Below are 19,382 nucleotides of genomic sequence, written 5' to 3'. Positions count from 1 at the left end.
CTAATACCCTGGAAGACAGAAACAAAATTCAGAGTGATCTTGATAGACTGGAGCACTGGGCAGAAAATAACAGAATGATTTAATAGGGATAAATGACAAGTTCTGCACCGAGGAAAAAGAAACCAAATGCACAGTTACAAGATTGGGGATATGTGGCTCAACAACACTACAAGTGAGAAGGATCTTGGAATAGTTTTAGATCACAAACTGAATATGAGCCAACAATGTGATGTGGTTGCAAAAAAGGCAAATGCTCCTTTGGGCTGCATTCAGAGAAGCATAGCTTCCAAATCTCGGGAAGTACTAGTTCCCCTCTACTCAGCATTGGTTAGGCCTCATCTGGAGTACTGTGTCCAGTTCTGGGCACTGCACTTTAAGAAGGATGCAGACAAGCTGGAGAGGGTTCAGGGGAGCCTACAAAGCCCTATGAGGAGAGACTGAAAGAACTGGGCATGTTTAGCCTTGAGAAGACTGAGGGGAGATATGATAGCGCTCTTCAAGTACTTGAAAGGTTGTCCCAGACAGGAAGGCCAGGATCTCTTCTCGATCATCGCAGAATGCAGGACATGGAATAATGGGTTCAAGTGACAGGAAGCCAGATTCTGGCTGAACTTCAGGAAAAACTTCCTGACTGTTAGAGCAACACAGCAATGCAACCCATTCCCTAAGGAGGTGGTGGGTTCTCCCACGCTGGAGGCATTCAAGATGAGGCTGGACAGCCATCTGTCAGGATGCTTTGACCTGGATTCCTGCACTGAGCAGGGGGTTGAACTTGATGGTCTTGTAGGCCCTCCAACCCTACTATTCTATGAATCTATGACTGGTCTGTAGTTCCCAGGTTCCTCCATTTTGCCCTTTTTGAAGATAGGGACAACATTGATGCAGTTCATCTGGCCCTGGAGATTTGAACTCATATGACCATATGCCTATCAATCTCAAGTGGCAATCCTGCCCCTTCAGCCTATACTTCACCTTTGCCAGGGGCGTCATAGACCCTGTTTCGGGAGAAGACTGAGCCAAAGTAGGAATTGAGCACTTCTGCCTTTTCTTGGTCATCTGTTATCATTCTCCATCCTTATTTAGTAGCTGAGCTACCATTTCTTTCCTCTGTTTTTTTCTATGCATGTATTTGAAGAAAGCCTTTTTGTTGCTTTCAGCATCCCTCGCTAACCGCAGCTCATTCTCAGCTTTAGCCTTCCTGACGCCATCCCTGCAATTCTGTGCTACCTGCCTGTACAATTCCTTTGTTGCTTGGCCTTCCTTCCACTTCCTCTTTGTGCCCTTTTTTGTTTTCAGGTCACCTCTAAGCTTTCTGTGAAGCAATGTTAGCTTCTTCTGTTGTCTTCCACCCTTTTTCTTGTTGGAATTGTTTGTGATTGTGCCTTGAGAATTTCCTTTTTTAAAAGCTCCCACCCATCTTGGACTCCTTTTCTCACTAGTATCGCTTGCCATGGGGCTTTCCTGATCGTTGTTCTGAGTTTATTAAAATCGGTTTTCCTAAAATCCAGGGTACGCGTTTGGCTACACTCAGATTTTGCTTCCTTTAGAACCAAGAACTCAAGTACAAAATGGTCGCTTTCCCCCAGAGTTCCTGTAACTGCTACTTGATCCACGAAGTCATCTCTGTTGGTTAGGATCAAGTCAAGGATAGCCGATCCTCTAGTTCCTTCCTCTACCTTCTGTAGAAGGAAGTTATCCGCCACACAAGTCAGGAATTTCCTGGAGGGGCCATGTTTTGCATAATTTGTCTCCCAACAAATATTGGGCAAATTGAAGTCCCCCATGACTACTACATCATGCTTCCTTGAAACACTGGCTATTTGCTTTTCAAAAGTTTCATCCTCGTCTTCCCCTTGATTGGGTGGCCGGTAGTAGACTCCAACCACCATGTTCCTTTTATTCGGTGCTCCATTTATTTTAACCCAGATGCTCTCGATGGGGCTACCAAACTCAGCCTCTTGTATTTCTGTGCACTATAGTTTTCACATATAGTGCAACTCTATCTCCCTTTCTATTCTTTCTGAACAAGTTATATCCTTCAATTGCTGTATTCCAGTCATGAGAGTCATCCCACCAAGTCTCAGTTACACCTATCAAGTCATAATTTCCCTCTTGTATGAAGAGTTCAAGTTCGTTTTGTTTGTTTCCCATACTCTGGGCATTAGCATATAGACATTGGAGACCATGTGCTGTATAGTCTGGCTTTCTTCCTACATGTTTTTGAAGACTATCATTGGGCACTATTAGAGCTGTTCTCTCCACTGTGGTGCACGAGCCTTCGTCCACTGTTACCCCCAACTTTACGTCTCCTTTCCCCGTAGGATTCAGTTTAAAGCCCTCCTGGTGAAGTTCATCATGCTGTGGCCGAACACATTCTTCCCATCCTTTGTGAGGTGCAACCCGTCCCTAGCCAACAGCCCATCTTCCAGGAAGTATAGCCCGTGGTCCCAATCCAAATCTCTCTTGTTGGCACCACCTTCGTAGCCAGTCATTCACCCAAAGTGTATTTCTTTCCCTTTCTATTCCTCTTCTAAGTACTGGAAGGATGGATGGGAAAACTATCTGGTCCCCAAAGTTCTTGAGTTTTCTTCCCAAAGCTTCAAAGTCTGACGTGATTTCTTTGTAGCTCCGCTTGGTGGTATCACTTGTTCCCACTGCAGCTCCAGTCCTCTTACTTTTTCTCCCAGCAGCGTGATCGACTTGCACTTGTTGCACGTGTAGGCCATGTTGATCTCAGGCAAGAAAACAAACATTGAACAGATGTTGCTGGTCACCACCACTGGAGAGTCTTTTCCATTCTTACAAGCAATCTTTCCATATCTTTGTCTCAATATATATATCACAGGTCCCCAACCTTTGGGGATCTGTCGGCACATTTAGGAATGCCTAATCAGTGGATCATTGCTTTGGCATCCACCTGTCATGTCTATGGATCTTAGGCTGCGTCCCATTCAGCAAAAACTTTTGTTTTGTGTCTATTGGACACTGCAATCTCTCTTTAATAAGGGATCATTTAATTCAGCTAATTGCTGGTGGTGCAATACAGTTAATGCTTCTTTTAAACATATGCTTTAACAGTGTCCAATAGTTATTTCTTTTGCGGAGGAGGTTATTACACAGATAACAGTCTGTACTGGAACAGTCTTTAATATTCACTGATGTACATGGCCTTTTAAATTATTTACCTGCTTCATGGAAATTAACAAATGGTCAGCATACATGAATTCCCTGTGCCCTTTTGACAGCTTAAAGGCTGATATTACAACATTGGAAGGATAAACACTCACTTCCGATAATGCAGTTGAGGACCTTACAACGCTTTGCAATATAGACGCCACCTTCAAATGGATATTTATTTGGATACTCGTTCCACTTTTGTTGCAGCCTATGTGTAATTGCTAGAAAGTCGTATGCATTTCATAAAAATCCATGTATGTATAATAAAGTGGATTAAAAAATTAAAATGCTTTCGTGGGTGCCCGTGGGCACCATGTTGGGAACTTGTTCATGGGCGCCACTGAGGTGCCTGCAGGTGCTATGGCACATGCGGGCGCCACGTTGGGGAACCATGATATATATTTTGCATGCTTCCCATATAGGGTCTTTCTTATGATTAGCAGCCACGACACTTTGAGGTTAACAGCACAATCCTATATGTATCTCTTCAGAAATAAATTCCACTGAGTTCAATGGGGCTTATTCCCAGGTAATTCGTGTAGGATTGGAGCCTTAGGATGCACACTGGATAATTTTGTCTCCTCTTTTTCTTTCCAGTGTTGTTCTTTTCTGCTCCACTCTGTCTTGGCCCAGCCTCACTCTAACAAAAAAAACCAAATAGCAAACAAAAATGACTGGTAGGTCAAAGCAAAGTCTGATAGTTACTGGGCCGACAAAATCCAAGTATTATTTTATTAAAATCCATGTTTTAATTTTTTTTAAGCATCTGTTTTTGTCCACCCTACTGTAATGTCTTTCTGTCTTAACTGACTCCCCTGCCTTGCTTAGCCTAACTCCACCACCACATAAGCACAGAACCACGATCCTGTCTAGCCCGCGTCTTTGCGCATGTGACTACAGTCAGAGAGACCGGAAACCTGGCACTGTCCAGAAGGCGGGGCTGGCAGCCAGGCCGGGGAGAGCCATTTTCACGAGGGGAAAAACAGCAATGCATGCCCAGGTTTGATGGGTAGGCGACTTCCTTTTACGAGACTGTAAGTCCAGGGTTAAGCATGTTTATGATGAGGTTTAATTGTAATGATGCTGTTTTTAAATAAGAGAGACATTTAGTATTTTGTTTTTTCTAAAAAATTAAAAATTCAGATTTAAATTTTAAAAATCCATTTTTTAAAAAAGGCATTAATTTAATATGTGCCCTGTGCTGTAGGTCCATTTTTTCTTTAATATGAATTTTATATACTGTATGTTTCTTATACAGTGGTTTGTATTTTTTTCTCTTTTCTTTATTTGAACTCTTTATTTTCAATTACAACACTCAGTACGAAAACGTATAATATATAATTTATATGTTTTCTTACTGAATTTTGTAATTTAAAATAATTAAAAACAAAACAAACAGCAACTGTCCAGTCCGGCCTACCTCAACTGGGAGGGGTGGGGTGGTGGGAACTCTGCAGCTTCACCTTTTTTTCTAAAAGGCGCCTATGTCTGAGCACTTCTGCTTTCTCAGGGGCAAGTGTGGGGAAAACTGAGAAGGTGACACCCCCCGCCCCCCGGTGCTCCCTGATGAAAGCTCGAAGGCTCTCTAAGTCCTGCTTTCACTGGGGTGGATGGGTGATCTACTCCACCATCTGTGGTAGGCAAAACCATCACTTACAAACAGGAGATGGAACACTCTAGTGAAATAAGGAATTTGGGTCGGGGAGAGTGGAGATGCTGGGCTGAGTCCTAACACCATTTAAGCCACGTGGCTGATCTCACACGCAAAGCACCTGGGCCCACTGGACTTGGCCAATGCAGGCGGAAGGGAAGGCAGCAGCCCTTTCCCCTGCTGGCAGCAGAAGACGCATGCAGAACACGCCGTGCTTTGGGAGCAGAGGAGCAGAGGGAATATGCTCAGCCTGCACAAGATCCCAGGGTCACACCCTGGCAGCATCCAACCCCACAGCCTTGCCTGGGAAGAGGGTTACCTTCACTGCTTCATCCTTGTGTGCTTGCAGGTACTTCAAGCGATCTTGGTATACCTTTCGCTGCTTGTAGCCACGCCACTGAGACTGAAACCAAACCAGACAGGTTAGGGCCCTGCATCGTCTGTACAGCAGAAGACCCAGCATGCTCCCCTCCCACCTCTGCCCGCCCCCCCAGCTGCGCCTCCAAACTATACAATATTTTTGTGTCCAAACCACCAACAGCTGGGACTGCCAGTGCTTCTCTCTACTGAATCCAAGAAGGCTGCTGAAGCAGGAAGCCCTTGTTAAAGGCCAAGCCACCCCAAGATAAGGACCTGGAATGGAGGGTCCCAAGCACCAAGCCCAGTTCTGAGGAGCAAACAAGATTCTTGATATCATCACCGACTCTCTCCAAAGCTACTGTCGCATCCAGTTTTGAAAAAGAGGAACCAAACAGGTGCCACTCTTGGAACGCAGTTGGATGGAGCTCCGGGGAAAGGTGGCTCCCAGATGGGGAACGTTAAGCTTAAACAAGCCCCCTGAGGACAGAGCGGCAAGAGGTCGGAGCAGGAAAAAAGGAAGGCTGCAATCGCAGCTCAGATGAAAACTCTCCCAAGCCAAAGGACAGGCCGCGGGGAGAGGCAGCGCGGCAGCCCTGGCTGGGACGCACAGCCGGCGCTGCCGAGGAGCCCCTGCTCCGGCCGCAGAGCAGACGCCCGCCTCCCCAGGGCAGGGAAGTGCCAGAGCCCAGGGCCCCAGCGCCCGGGGCGGCCAGCCCAGGCCCACACAGACGTGCCCCAGCCAGCTGCCACTACGGGCGAATGAGAACAAAATGAGCCATCGTGTGTATGGCTGTGTGCAAGCTCCTGAATGAAGCATCCCACAGAGCTCATGCCCCTGACTCCGGCCCTCCCCACCATCTCACGTGGGGGCGCCTTGCTTTCCCGCCACCAGCTGGTCTCCCTCTCTCTTCACGCAGTTTCTCGATCCTTCTGCCAAGAACCTCTGTACCTGGATGCAAGTGATGGCAGGAAGTTGTTTTTTCAAGAAATGCATCCTGGCACTGAACTCCTGGCGAATGAGGTAGCCGCGGCAGCAAGCCTGTAGCCTGGTGATCAGGTTCTCGTTGGCCAGCCAGAGCTGTTCTCGGTTGTATGCGGCAGTGACTGCTGAGATGGAGCTCTAGATCCCAGTGGCCAGAGGAAGAACAAAACAAAAACGAAGAAGTCCTCAGTGCCAGGCTGAAATGCACTTTCTCCTTCAACAGCAACACAGGATCTGATCTTGAGCAGGAGTTGCAAGTCACAGCCAACAGACATGTATTTTGTGAACCTGCTGGGGTATGAAAATCTTTGGGAGAGGCCCTTCTCTGTATCCTGCCAGCCTCAGAGGTGTGTTTGGCAGGGGGACACATGAGGGGTCTCTCTCAGTAGCACCACCCAATCCCTGGGCCTCCCTTCCTACGGAGGCCCCGGAGGCCCCCGCTCGCTGAGGGCGGATGAAGGTTTTGGGCCCATCAGGCAGAGCACCTTTTCATGCTGCTGGTTTGGTGGTTTTCGTTTAGTTGGCTGCGGCTTTCATCCATTTTTTTAAAATGTATTTTCATATATTTATTACATTATAATTTGATTATGTATAATGTATAAAGTGCCTAAAGCTTATAGCATAATACATTTCTTGGTCTTTAAGGTACACCAATCTGTTTTTGCTGCAACAGAGCAACACAGCTACCCCTCTGGAAATGGTTACAATTTTGTAGGTGCTGTGCAAAGATGATAAAACCAATACAGTCCTGCCGACAGTCTTGCTATCTAATAGGCATAATACAAAAGGAAAAGGGCCGGGGGGGACATGCAAACAAGCAAACTCAGGCTCCAATCCTCAAAGTCGCCTAACAGTTCTTTACAATAGCCAGTTGGGATGGGGGCCGTTCTGGGGAGGGAGGAGCCACGTGACAGCCAGTATCTCAGCCAGGTTGATGGGCTTCAGGACCCCACATCTCCCTCTGGTGCAGAATTTCAATTGTCATTTTATGTTCTATCATTAGTCACTTACTTGAGGCAATTGAGAAATGCAGGACAGATATTTAAACAAAGACTGCTAAGAAATACTGCAATGGAAGCACCCAGAGCTCTAAACAAACCTCAGCATGCCAGTGACTGAGGCAAGGAAATTTGCAGTCCTTGAGATAATGCAAAACCAACTGCTATGAAAGCTCCCAGTCACAAAGGCTGAACCCCCAAATGCTCAAACAGGTGTGGGCCTTAGCAGTGTTCATGGGCACAACCGATTCCCTACAATCGTTTTCTCCCTCCATCACACACTGGTGGAACATGTACTTGGTCCTGATGGTGCTGAGGACCAAAGGACACACATCCCCCACATACCTGGATGTCCTCCCGGGAGAGCTGTGTGCTATTCTGTACAAATCCTTCGGGTTCCTCCCAGGCTCCTTCTTTGGTTCGAAGGTTGTGGTAATAATGGTAGCCTCCCTTCACCCAGTGTTTCACCCACTCACTGCCATTGTCTCCTAGAAGGAAAGTAATGTCATCTCAGTGCTGAAGCCACCCTTCATATACAGCTCACTTTTGGCGCCTCCAGGTCGACGGCTCAGTGGCAGAAAATATGCTCAGCCTGCACAAGATCCCAGGGTCACACCCTGGCAGCATCTCCAGTTAGGACTGGGTAGCAGGGGATGTGGAAGATTTCTCCATGCCTGAAACACTGGAAAGTGGCTGCCAGTCAGAGTAGATAACGCTGGCCTAGGCGGACAAATGAACTCACCTGGTCAGAGAAGGCCTTTCCTTAGCCCACCTCTTCTCATCTATGCCAGCCCATCTCCAAACAACAAAAACTCTGCCAAGTTTCTTTACAGATATCACCCCGCTTTACCTGCAGCCAGTTTTGTTCTCTTGACTTGCGCCAGTTCCTGTTGGTACGTATTTGCACATTCTGGGGTTACACCATACAGTCCAACATCAGCAGAACGCAGGAAGCTGAGGGTTTTCCCAACATCACCCTGGTCCACTGCCTCATTAATGGCCAAAACTCCTAAGGAAACTTGGATAAAGCACAAGATCAGTCCTTGTGATAACCTTGTCAGTAAATGCATTCTAACTAAGCATCTACTAATGTGTTTTTAAATAACCCCCAAGCTCTCTAGAGAGATTTGATTTCCCTTTTTCTTTTGAAAACAAATGCAACTGTGTCAGACCTTCTTGCCGCTTACACATGTATTGAATTTGATAGCACTGTGGTCACTGTTCCCCATTCAGCCAACAAAACATCTTGAACCATGTCCTGGGCATCACTTAGAATGCAGTCCTGTATTGAGAAGTAAGTCCCATTGAGTTTAATAGGGCTTACTCCCAAGTAAGTGGGTATCAGATTGCAGATTGAGGATTAACTCCAGGGTTGTCTCTCCTCTGCTCAGTTTCCTGACCAACTGTTCTAGGGCACAGTCATTCAGGCTACCTAGAATTCTCTTCCTTTGTCATGACTGGAACATACATTTATTCAGTCTACATGGGTGGATGTAACTGAAGTCATACATCACTGCAACACTTTCTCCTTTGAATGCCTCCCTGGTTGCGTTCCCCATCTCAAGATCACCCTGAGCATTTTGGTCAGGAAGGGAAGATGATAGCATGTCCCAGTACTAAATTATTCGGAGGCCTGGTATTGTCACCACAGCAATTCCATGGTGACAGTACCATTTCTTCTTCTGTTCCAGGACTATCATTTCTTGTTCTGTTCCAGATTGGTAGGACTTTGGCATCCTGAGGAAATTCTTCCTAGGAATCAGCATTGCAGGCACCAAAAGGGAGGACAGTTCCTTGGCAAAACTAGCCCAGGATCTGTGGTCCTCTTACTGGCCAGGCTAGTTCTCGCTTCCATGCTGGTGAGCTAGCCCCACTGCCAGCCATGAGGAGTCTGCTCCTTGCCTGGGATGCAACTACAGGTTGCTTACCCGTAACTGTAGTTCTCTGAGTAGTGATCTCTGCACTCATATAGGTGCTGCTCCTGTTCAGAACGTTCTAGAGCTGAAGAGCATTTTGGCGGGAGTTCCACCCTGCTCATCACACATGTTCTGGGTGTGGGTCCCACTTTCCTCCAGTTTCTTGAGACCAAAATCTGATGGATACCAAAGGAAAGAGGCACCCTGCATGGGGATGGAGGGTCAGTTATGTGAATGCACAGATGACCACTCAAAAAACTACAGTAAGTAACTTCTATTTACTTCTTCATGGTCTCTGCCTGTGCACTTACTGGAGGTGGGGCAGGAGAATGGCACAGAAGAAAGAACAGCAGAAAGGTGGATAGTGGGGCAGCCCAACAGGCAAACGAGGCAACTGACCAATTGCCACTAGCGAGACGAAGCTCCCTTGTGGTGGAGGAAGTCTGCAATATCGCTGGCTTCTCTGACCAATATCATTGGTTACAGGATGTGGCCTGGAAGGAGGTGCATTCGAATGGTGTCTGATACTCGCACTGGAAGGTGGAAGGAGACTCGGAGGATCGATTAGTAAACAAATACTGGTACCCCTGGCGGGGGCAGTGTCAATGATCTCACTGACGCCCAAGCGCATCTTGCAGGCTGTGGTTCGCAAGTGTTCAATGGTCTCAAGAGAGGAGGTCCTCTATCCTGGAGCAGGCTTGCTTTGAGAGGTCTGGGGATCAAAGCCAAGCACGATGACTTCTTGACATGGTGTCAATGTCATGGCACGCTGGGTTGATTTGTTGACGGGCGAGTTAACACACCTTGTTCTGGAAGACGGAAGTGAGGTTCCTCTCGTCTTCAGGAAGGTGCTCAAAAAATGAGGCAGTTTCTCCCACAGGAAATGTTGGGAGCATAACATGCATGCTCAGTGATTGCAAATGAGCACACCTAGCCCCACATTTGTGTAAAATTTTCTAGCCATTGAATCTAGCTTACAGCCAAACCAGATTCGGACTTCCAGTTGGAACCAATGTCGATCTGGCAGCATCCCACGGGTTCTCCCGTGGGAGCTTTCTCCAACAGCTTTTTAAAAGGTTGAAAAACCTTTTCATTCCCCCCTGGAATTAAAAGGGGGGGGCAAGGCAGCATCTGGATAACATCTTGGAGAAAAGTACCCCCCTCGAGATAGTGGGGGGGCTGGATTCCAGGATTATCTCCCCAGAGCTTTACCAATGCAAAAAGCTGTGATGAGGCTCCTATTTTGTAGGAGAAAACAGGGCTGACGTGTTCCATAATAATATATGCTTTAAGAAATATCAACAACTCCTGAGGGATGATTTAAGAAATATTAACAATATTTGAGAACATCTGAGGACCTGTAAGATCTGTTTGAGAGAAACATGAATGCACCGAGAAGAAAGGGGATGGCTTCACCGCCAACTCCCCCAGTACCTCCTGTGTCAAAAGTTTCGAAAATGGAAGATATAGGGGAATTATTTACTCTGATAAAGACTTTATCTTCGCAATTTATGGAGCAAGCCAAAAGGTTGAATTTAATCCAAAATTCCATCACCGCCTTGCAAGGAGCTGTGGATCTAACTAATGTGTCATGGCAAAAAATGGAGACGAAAATTAACGAGCTAGAAGACCGGATGGCAGGGAATGAAACTATGACACAAGTCTGTTTTAAACATGCCTCTGACAGAATTTCTCAACTGGAGGCCTTCACACGAAGATCCATTGTACGTATTATTGGGATTAAAAATCTGTCTAATGATGTAAAATTGCCTATTTTTGTGGATAAACTTTTGCATGAGATACTCCCTATCCCATCTGATTATTTACTTGATATTGAACAGGCATTTTGTGTGCCAAATGCGAAAGGGACTGACTATACGATCATAGTCCAATTTGCAAAAGTCTCCACAAAGAATTATATCCTGCGTTTTGCAAGAGAGGGTGGAAGCCTTTCCTGGAAACAAGATAAAGTTATGTTATTTCCAGATTACATCAAAGAGGTGGCGAATAAAAGAAGGCAATTTATCAAAGCAAAGAATATGGCAAAACAAATGAACTTACAATATTACTTAAAATATCCTGCTACACTTCGTATTGTGTCTGAAGGTCAGACGAAGAAGTTTCTAAATCATGAAATGGCGGAGGCATGGCTGAACATAAAAATGCGTGAGATTTCTGTTACAACCCCATGAACTGGAATCTTTAAACAAGCTTTGTTAACTGTTTGTGTTTAGTCTACATGATCCAGGCTAGGTCAGAAGATAAATGATTATACATATATTCGTTTATTGTGCACATCCGTTTATATATCTAGTATAAAATATATTACTTATTATTGAAGATTTATTTTAAGTTTTATTATTATATAACACTATATTTATTATTGTTGTTGTTGTTGGCGGCTACTGGGAATGAACTGTAGACCTGTTTCTTGGATATAAGATTGATGATATGATATTGAAATGTAAGGTTGTTTATTAAACTATAAGACTGTTAAGGTTATAGATATAGTTTTTAAAATAGAATGGCATCAGAGACTGGGGGGTATTGGAGTTTAAACTTAATTCTTTAAAGGGGAGGGAGACGGAGAGGGGGTGGGAAGGAGAAAGAATCTTCTTTTCTTTTTCTTTACTTCCTTTCCTCCTCTCTTTTCCTTTTTTTTTTCTTTTTCCTTCTCTTTTTGTTATTGTGGTGTCCTCATCAGAATATTGTATTGCTGGGAAATTGTAGTATTGATCAGGTTGTTGGTATTTTTGGTATTGTTTATTTCATTTCATTCAGAGGAGGAGGTGCAGGGAATGCTGATAAAATTTGCAGATGACACAAAATTGGGCGGGATAGCTAACACTTTGGAAGACAGAAACAAAATTCAAAATGATCTGGATAGACTGGAGTGCTGGGCAGAAAACAACAGAATGACATTTCATAGGAATCAATGCCAAGTTCTGCACCTCGGAAAAAGAAACCAAATGCACAGTTACAATTTGGGGGATACGTGGCTCAACAACACTACAAGCGAGAAGGATCTTGGAATTGTTGTCGATAACAAGCTGAAGATGAGCCAACAATGGGATGTTGCTGCAAAAAAGGCCAATGCTCTTTTGGGCTGCATTCATAGAAGCATCGCTTCCAAATCCCGGGAAGTACTAGTTCCCCTCTACTCAGCACTGGTTAGGCCTCATCTGGAGTACTGTGTCCAGTTCTGGGCACCACACTTTAAGAAGGATGCAGACAAACTGGAGAGGGTTCAGAGGAGGGCAACAAAGATGATCAGAGGACTGGAAACAAAGCCCTATGAAGAGAGACGGAAAGAACTGGGCCTGTTTAGCCTTGAGAAGAGAAGACTGAGGGGAGATAGGATAGCGCTCTTCAAGTACTTGAAAGGTACTTCCAGAGAGGAAGGCCAGGATCTCTTCTTGATCATCCCAGAGTGCAGGACACGGAAGAATGGGCTCAAGTGACAGGAAGCCAGATTCCGGCTGAACATCAGGAGAAACTTCCTGACTGTTAGAGCAATACGACTGGAACCAATCACCCAGGGAGGTGGTGGGCTCTCCCACACTGGTGGCCTTCAAGACGAGGCTGGACAGCCATCTGTCAGGGATGCTCTGACTTGGATTCCTGCACTGAGCAGGGGGTTGGACTCAATGGCCTTGTAGGCCCCTTCCGACCCTACTATTCTATGATTCTATGATTTATAAAGATAAAATAAATAAAAATATATTCAAAAAAAGAAAGAAAATCTAGCTTACAGCCTTCCTGGTCTACCAGATAGCTTTGGGCTGGGCGGCTTCTACTATAACCAAACTGGGTGACAAAATATGAACAAATAACCTTCCTCCTGGATGTAATAAATGTTTTGGGGGCATTTCACTGTAGGAGGAATGGAAGATGGTTTCTGCCAAGAGTCTTTGGCATTGTATAGGAGGGCAGGCAGCATGGAAATAGCTGTTGAGGTATCCAGCTAGACTGATCTGTGGTTAAGGCTGCTTGATTTCTAGACCAAGGCAGGATGCCATTCTGGTAACTTGCTTGGTGTAAGAACAAGAATCCTTCGTTGATGAGGTTGGGTCTTGGTCTCCCACAAACAGGTCAAGAGAGGCTGAGGAGGAAGAGGCAGAATTTGAGTTGGGGGAATTGCTGTGTACAAATGGTGGCAGAGAGACATCCTGAGGCTGGGCCGACAGGGTAGACATAATAGGTAGTTAGAGGGCCAGTGGTACCAAAGATAGAGGAGGAAGAATGCTTGAGATCATATGAAGAGTCTAAGTAACTGGTGTGGTAGACATAATCGGAACTCACAGAAGAATCAGTACTGTTTGGAGAAAGGTTGATGCCAGGAGAGAGGTGGCAAAAGATTCTGGTGGTCTCGTAATGTTAGAAATCATGGGGTGCCATCTTGGGGAACGGACCAAAGCCATTGGTGACCAGGTAGATCAGGAATGCCGTAGTAATGATCATGGTCAGAGTCAGAGAAGTGGCAGGATTTGTTTCAAATGGGAAGCAGTATATAAATATTGCTAATAAATAAAAAAAAACTCTATAGTCCTGGTAATCTCTATAATAATGTCTTGGGGGTGCTCTATCCCAAGCACAGGAAGGGGATCAGGACATATAATGCCTATGCCTGTTCCCTAAGGGGTGGTGAGAGTATAGAAGGGGTGAGAGAGAACAGTGAATTCCTGGAGACATCCAATAGGATCAGTGTGATGGTGACAGATCTCGAGAGAAGTGAGACAGATTAGAAAATGTATTTCAAAGTGGCTGGTGGAGATGTATCTCCAGAGGCATAGCCTATAACTTGGACCTTGGGTGATGCGAGAGGCAGGATCACTAATCATCTCTGAGATAGGAGTAGGGGGCATTTGGACCTGACTTACCTACATTGTTTGATGCCTGTCAATTTCCCAAGATTTGGGGGGTCGGTTTGCAATGCCCTCAATGGTGGAGGAGAGGGCTGATTGAACAGTACCACAGGACCAGACTGCTTGGGTTTAGGGGCCCTAGCCACTACTGAGGAAGACAAGGCCATTCCTGGATTCGGGGAGACAATCATCAGAGTTGGAGAAGAGCACAATGGAGGCTCAGAGGCAGTACGGGTTGGATTCAGAGGCGGTACGGGTTGGATTCACAGCCAAAAAAATGCCTGTTCCCACTTCAGGTGGAGTCAGGAGCGCCCTAGCTGCCTCTTGCAGTCTGTTCCAATAGCTAACTCAAGACACAGACAAAAGGATTCTTTTCAAGGCTTTAATCCTTTTACAACTTAATGACTCTTTCAGATGCTAATTACCAGCGACTAAGCAAGGAACTTAGTCCACGGGTGGCTTAGTGGTTAAGACGCGGAACTGCAGACCAGAAGGTCGGCAGGACAGCAGTTCGAGACCCGAGTGCTGCGTGACGGAGTGAGCTCCCATCTTCAATCCCAGCTTCTGCCAACCTAGCAGTTCAAAAGCAAGAAATTGCAAGTAGATAAATAGGTACCGCTTCGGCGGGAAAGGTAACAGCGTTCTGTGCACCTCGGTGTTCAGTCATGCCAGCCACATGACCACAGAAGCGTCTTCGGACAGTGCTGGCTCTTCAGCTTAGCAATGGAGATGAGCACCACACCCTAGAGTCGGACACGACTGGTTGGGGACACCTTTACCTTTTAAGTGTACCTTTACTTTTTAAGCAAGGAACAGCACTGGGGAAAGACAGCAGAGTAGCCTATGCTCCAGGTTAGGCAGTTGGTCCCCGTTTGAAGGAGAATCACAGGAAGACCCTGAACTTATGGGCTAGGAAGAGATCCTCCCTCTTTCCCGTGGGTCCTCGGGACGCAACCGTTGCTTGCGTGCCAAACAAGTGCTACGCCTCCTTTCCACGCCCTCCATCTGTCATCACTCCCTGCGTCTGCGCCGAGCATCCAGCAAGCCCCCCTCCTGCACTCTCTCACTGCCAGGGTCGCTATCTATCCCAGGAATGCTGGCAGGAGGAATCTCTGCCAGCTGCTGTGCCTGTGAGAGATGAGCGCGCTCCTCTCCCACGGACTGCTGTTCCTCCTCAGAATCAGAACTGCTCTGGGGCTCTATGGGCTCAGTTTCCACCCTGACAGGTGGGAAGTCCAGTTGTGACGTGCCTGCTTAGTAAAGGAAAGGCAGTGGCAGCAAGTTTCCATTTGATGACCCTTCCTAAGCACAGGAGGAAGTGCCCATCAAAGGGGTAGTTTACTCCTGCAGCGTGTGCATTTCCAAGAGGGAGCCCTAAGGGCCACAATTTTTTTCTCTCTCTTCCCTCCTCATTCCTTTTTCCTTGTATGTCATGTATTCTTAGATCGTAAGCCTGTGGGCAGGGACTATCTTGTTTAATGGACTATATGTAACCTGCTTTGGGAGCCTTTTGGGCTGAGAAGCAGCATAAAAATGCTTCAAATAAATAATAAATATAGTGGTGAGAAAAAGTTTGTGAACCCTAATGATAATTACAAAAATTCCATAGTTTTAACCATGATAGCTTTCGTGAATCAAAACCAGCCCTTTCCTAAATATCCAATAGGATTTATATTAACCAATTCCATGTCTTGTGAAATAAAACGATGTGTTAATTAGGCAAACAATGAGTACTTAAGAGTCAGTGTATATGCAAAAATTACACAAAAACTGCCTATATCAATTTCGATTGATAAACTGAAAGCAAATAAATCACTGGGCCCAGATGATATCCATCCTACAGTTCTCAAGGAACTCAAATATGAAATTGCTGATCTTCTAACCAGAATACGCAGCATGTCCCAAAGATCAGCCACTGTACCAGAGGACTGGAAGATGGCCAGTGTAACATCAGTTTTTAAAAAGGGATCCAGGAGGGATCTGGGAAATTACAGGCTGGTTAGTTTAATGTCTGTTCTAGGTAAATTGGTTGAAAGCATTATTAAAGATACAATTAGTAAGCATACAGAAGGAAAAGCCCAGCTGAAAAAGAGTCAACATGGCTTCTGCAAAGGTAAGTCCTGTCTCACTAACCTTTTAGAGTTCTTTGAGAGTGCCAATAGACATATGGACAGGGGTGATCCAGGAGACATAGTTTACTTGGATTTCCAAAAGGCTTTTGACAAAGTCCCTCACCAAGGACTCTTGAGCAAACTCAGCAGTCATGGAATAAGAGGACAGGTCCTCTTATGGATCAGTAACCGGTTAAACAACAGAAAACAGAGAGTAGGAATAAATGGTAAATTCCCCCAATGGAGGGACATGAATAGTGACTTGGATTCAAAGAGTGCTTATCAATGGGATCTTCTCAAACTGGGGAGAGGGAACAAGCGGGGTACAATAGGGCTCAGTCCTGGGCCCAGTGCTCTTCAACATTTTTATGAATGACTTGGAGGAGGAGGTGCAGGGAATGCTGATCAAATTTGCAGATGACACAGAATTGGGCGGGATAGCGAATACTTTGGAAGACAGAAACAAAATGCAAAGTGATCTGGATAGACTGGAGTGCTGGGCAGAAAACAACAGAATGACATTTCATAGGAATCAATGCCAAGTTCTGTACCTCGGAAAAAGAAACCAAATGCACCGTTACAAGATGGGGGATACGTGGCTCAACAACACTACAAGCGAGAAGGATCTTGGAACTGTTGTCGATCACAAGCTGAAGATGAGCCAACAATGGGATGTGGCTGAAAAAAAGGCAAATGCTCCTTTGGGCTGCATTCAGAGAAGCATAGCTTCCAAATCCCGGGAAGTACTAGTTCCCTGCTACTCAGCACTGGTTAGGCCTCATCTGGAGTACTGGGTCCAGTTCTGGGCACCGCACTTTAAGAAGGATGCAGACCAGCTGGAGATGGTTCAGAGTGGGGCAACAAAGATGATCAGGGTACTGGAAACAAAGCCCTATGAAGACAGACTGAAAGAACTGGGCATGTTTAGCCTTGAGAAGAGAAGACTGAGGGGAGATATGATAGTGCTCTTCAAGTCCTTGAAAGGTTGTCCCAGAGAGGAAGGCCAGCATCTCTTCTCGATCGTCCCAGACTGCAGGACACGGAATCATGGGCTCAAGTGACAGGAAGCCAGATTCCGGCTGAACATCAGGAAAAGCTTCCTGACTGTTAGAGCAATACGACAATGGAATCACTGCCTAGGGAGGTGGTGGGCTCTCCCACACTGGAGGCGTTCATGATGAGGCTGGACAGCCATCTGTCAGGGATGCTCTGTCTTGGATTCCTGCATTGAGCAGGGGGTTGGTCTCGATGGCCTTGTAGCCCAACCCTACTATTCTATGATTCTGGTAGTGGGGTCCCACAGGAATCTGTATTAGGACCAATGCTCTTCAACTTGTGCATAAATAATCTGGAATTGGGAGTGAGCAGTGAAGTGGCCAAGTTTGCAGATGACACCAAATTATTCAGGGTGGTTAAAACAAAAAGGGACTGTGAGGAGCTCCAAAAGGATCTCTACAAACTGGGAGAATGGACATCCAAATGGCAAATGCAGTTCAGTGTAAGCCAGTGTAAAGTGATGCACATTGGAGCAAGAAGTCCCAACTCCAAGTATAACCTGATGGAATCTGAGCTAGCAGTGACTGACCAAGAAAGAGATCTTGGGATTGTGGTAGACAGCTCAATGAAAAAGTCAACCCAGTCTGCGTGGCCCTGTAAAAAAGGCAAATTCCATCTTAGGCATAATTAGAAAAGGAATTCAGAATAAAATGGCCAATACCATACTGCCCTTTTACAAATCAGTGGTGCGACCACACTTGGAATACTGTATACAGTTCTGGTCACCACACCTAAAAAAAGATATTGTAGACCTGGAAAAAGTGCAGAAAAGGTCAACTACAATGATCAAGGCGCTGGAGCATCTCCCCTATGAGAGAAGGTTACAACAGCTAGGATTGTTTAGTTTGGAAAAAAGGAAGGTAAGGGACACATGATAGAGGTCTACAAAATTATGCATGGTGTGGAGAATGTGGATAGGGAGACTTTTTTTCTCCCTCTTTCATAATAGTAGAACCTGAGGTCATCCCATGAAACTTATTCGTGGGAGATTCAGGACAGAGAAAAGGAAGGACTTCTTCACACAGCGCAGAGTTAAAACTATGGAATTCCCCACCATAAGATGTAGTGATGGCCACCAAATTGGATGGCTTTAAAAGGGGGTTAGACAAATTCCTGGAGGAGAAGGCTATCAATGGCTGCTAGGTTTGATGGCTATGTGCTACTTCCAGTACCAGAGGTGGTATGTCTATCTACACCAGTTTGCTGAGGAACATGGGCAGGAGGGTGCTGTTCCACTCATGTCCTGCTACTGGGTTCCTGGTCGACAGCTGGTTGGCCACTGTGTGAACAGAATGCTGGACTAGATGGAGCCTTGGTCTCATCCAGCATGGCTCTTCTCGTTCTTAAAAGTAAATGAACTCCTAGTTGCATCAGCTCAATCAGAATCAGGTATTTAAATAATTAGGTAGATCTTCAGGGGTGAGTTTGGGAGGCCTCACCCTATAAAAGGATCAGAAACTTTGTGAGTTTGGTTTTCACCATACAGTTGTGTGGAAACAAGGCATGCCACGATCAAAAGACATCCCTGAGGACCTCAGAAAAGCAGTTATTACTGCTCATCAGTCTAGAAAGGGATACAAAACCATTTCTAGGGATTTGTGTCTCCACCAATCCACTGTCAGACAGTCTACAAATGGAGAAGGTTCAAGACCACAGTCACTCTACCCAGGACTGGTCATCCCACCAAAATCTCTCCAAGAACAAACTGGCACATTATCCAGGAAGCCAAAAAGAACCTTACAGTAACATCCAAGGATCTGCAAGCCACTCCCACCTTGGCTAATGTTAAGTATTCATGACTCAACGATCAGAAAAAGACTGAACGAGAATGGTGTTCATGTGAGGATAGCCAGGAGGAAACCGCTGCTCTCTAAAAAGAACACTGCTGCCTGTCTGAAGTTTGCTAAAGACCACATAGAGGATCCCCAAGACTTCTGGAACAATGTTCTCTGCACAGACGAATCAAAGGTAGAACTTTTTGGCCTCAATGAGAAAAGTTATGTTTGGTGAAAAACAAACACTGTGGTCGAACAGAAGACCCTCACCCCAACCGTCAAGCATGGTGGTGGGAATGTGATGGTTTGGGCCTGCTTTGCTGCCTCAGGACCTGGACAGCTTGCCATCACTGACACAACCATGAATTCTGCAGTGCATCAGAAGATTCTAGAGAAGAACGTCAGGACATCCATCTGTGAGCTGAAGCTGAGCCAAAAGTGAGTCATGCAACAAGACAATGATCCTCAACATACAAGTAGATCTACAAAAG

At 45.7% G+C, this 19,382-nt stretch overlaps 1 protein-coding gene across 3 annotated transcripts in view; it reads right to left on the bottom strand.

Moving 5' to 3' along the window:
- Positions 1 to 19,382, bottom strand: part of IQGAP1 (IQ motif containing GTPase activating protein 1) — a 190,814-nt gene that overhangs the window by 56,744 nt on the left and 114,688 nt on the right. For all 3 annotated transcript variants that reach the window (XM_084817840.1, XM_084817841.1, XM_084817842.1), the window contains 4 exons: positions 8,019 to 8,186; positions 7,514 to 7,656; positions 6,138 to 6,308; positions 5,148 to 5,231 (listed from right to left, as the gene is read on the bottom strand). In XM_084817840.1, coding sequence (XP_084673966.1) covers positions 5,148 to 5,231; positions 6,138 to 6,308; positions 7,514 to 7,656; positions 8,019 to 8,186 — 566 coding nt within the window. The remainder of the gene's footprint in view (positions 1 to 5,147; positions 5,232 to 6,137; positions 6,309 to 7,513; positions 7,657 to 8,018; positions 8,187 to 19,382) is intronic.

This window comes from Heloderma suspectum, chromosome 11 (genome assembly GCF_057233095.1).
Source record: "Heloderma suspectum isolate Gila_16-S chromosome 11, 16-S_ref, whole genome shotgun sequence".
In the NCBI taxonomy this organism is placed as follows: domain Eukaryota; kingdom Metazoa; phylum Chordata; class Lepidosauria; order Squamata; family Helodermatidae; genus Heloderma; species Heloderma suspectum.
Note: the sequence above shows the minus strand (reverse complement) of the source record. Positions and strands in the feature narration are given on the sequence as shown.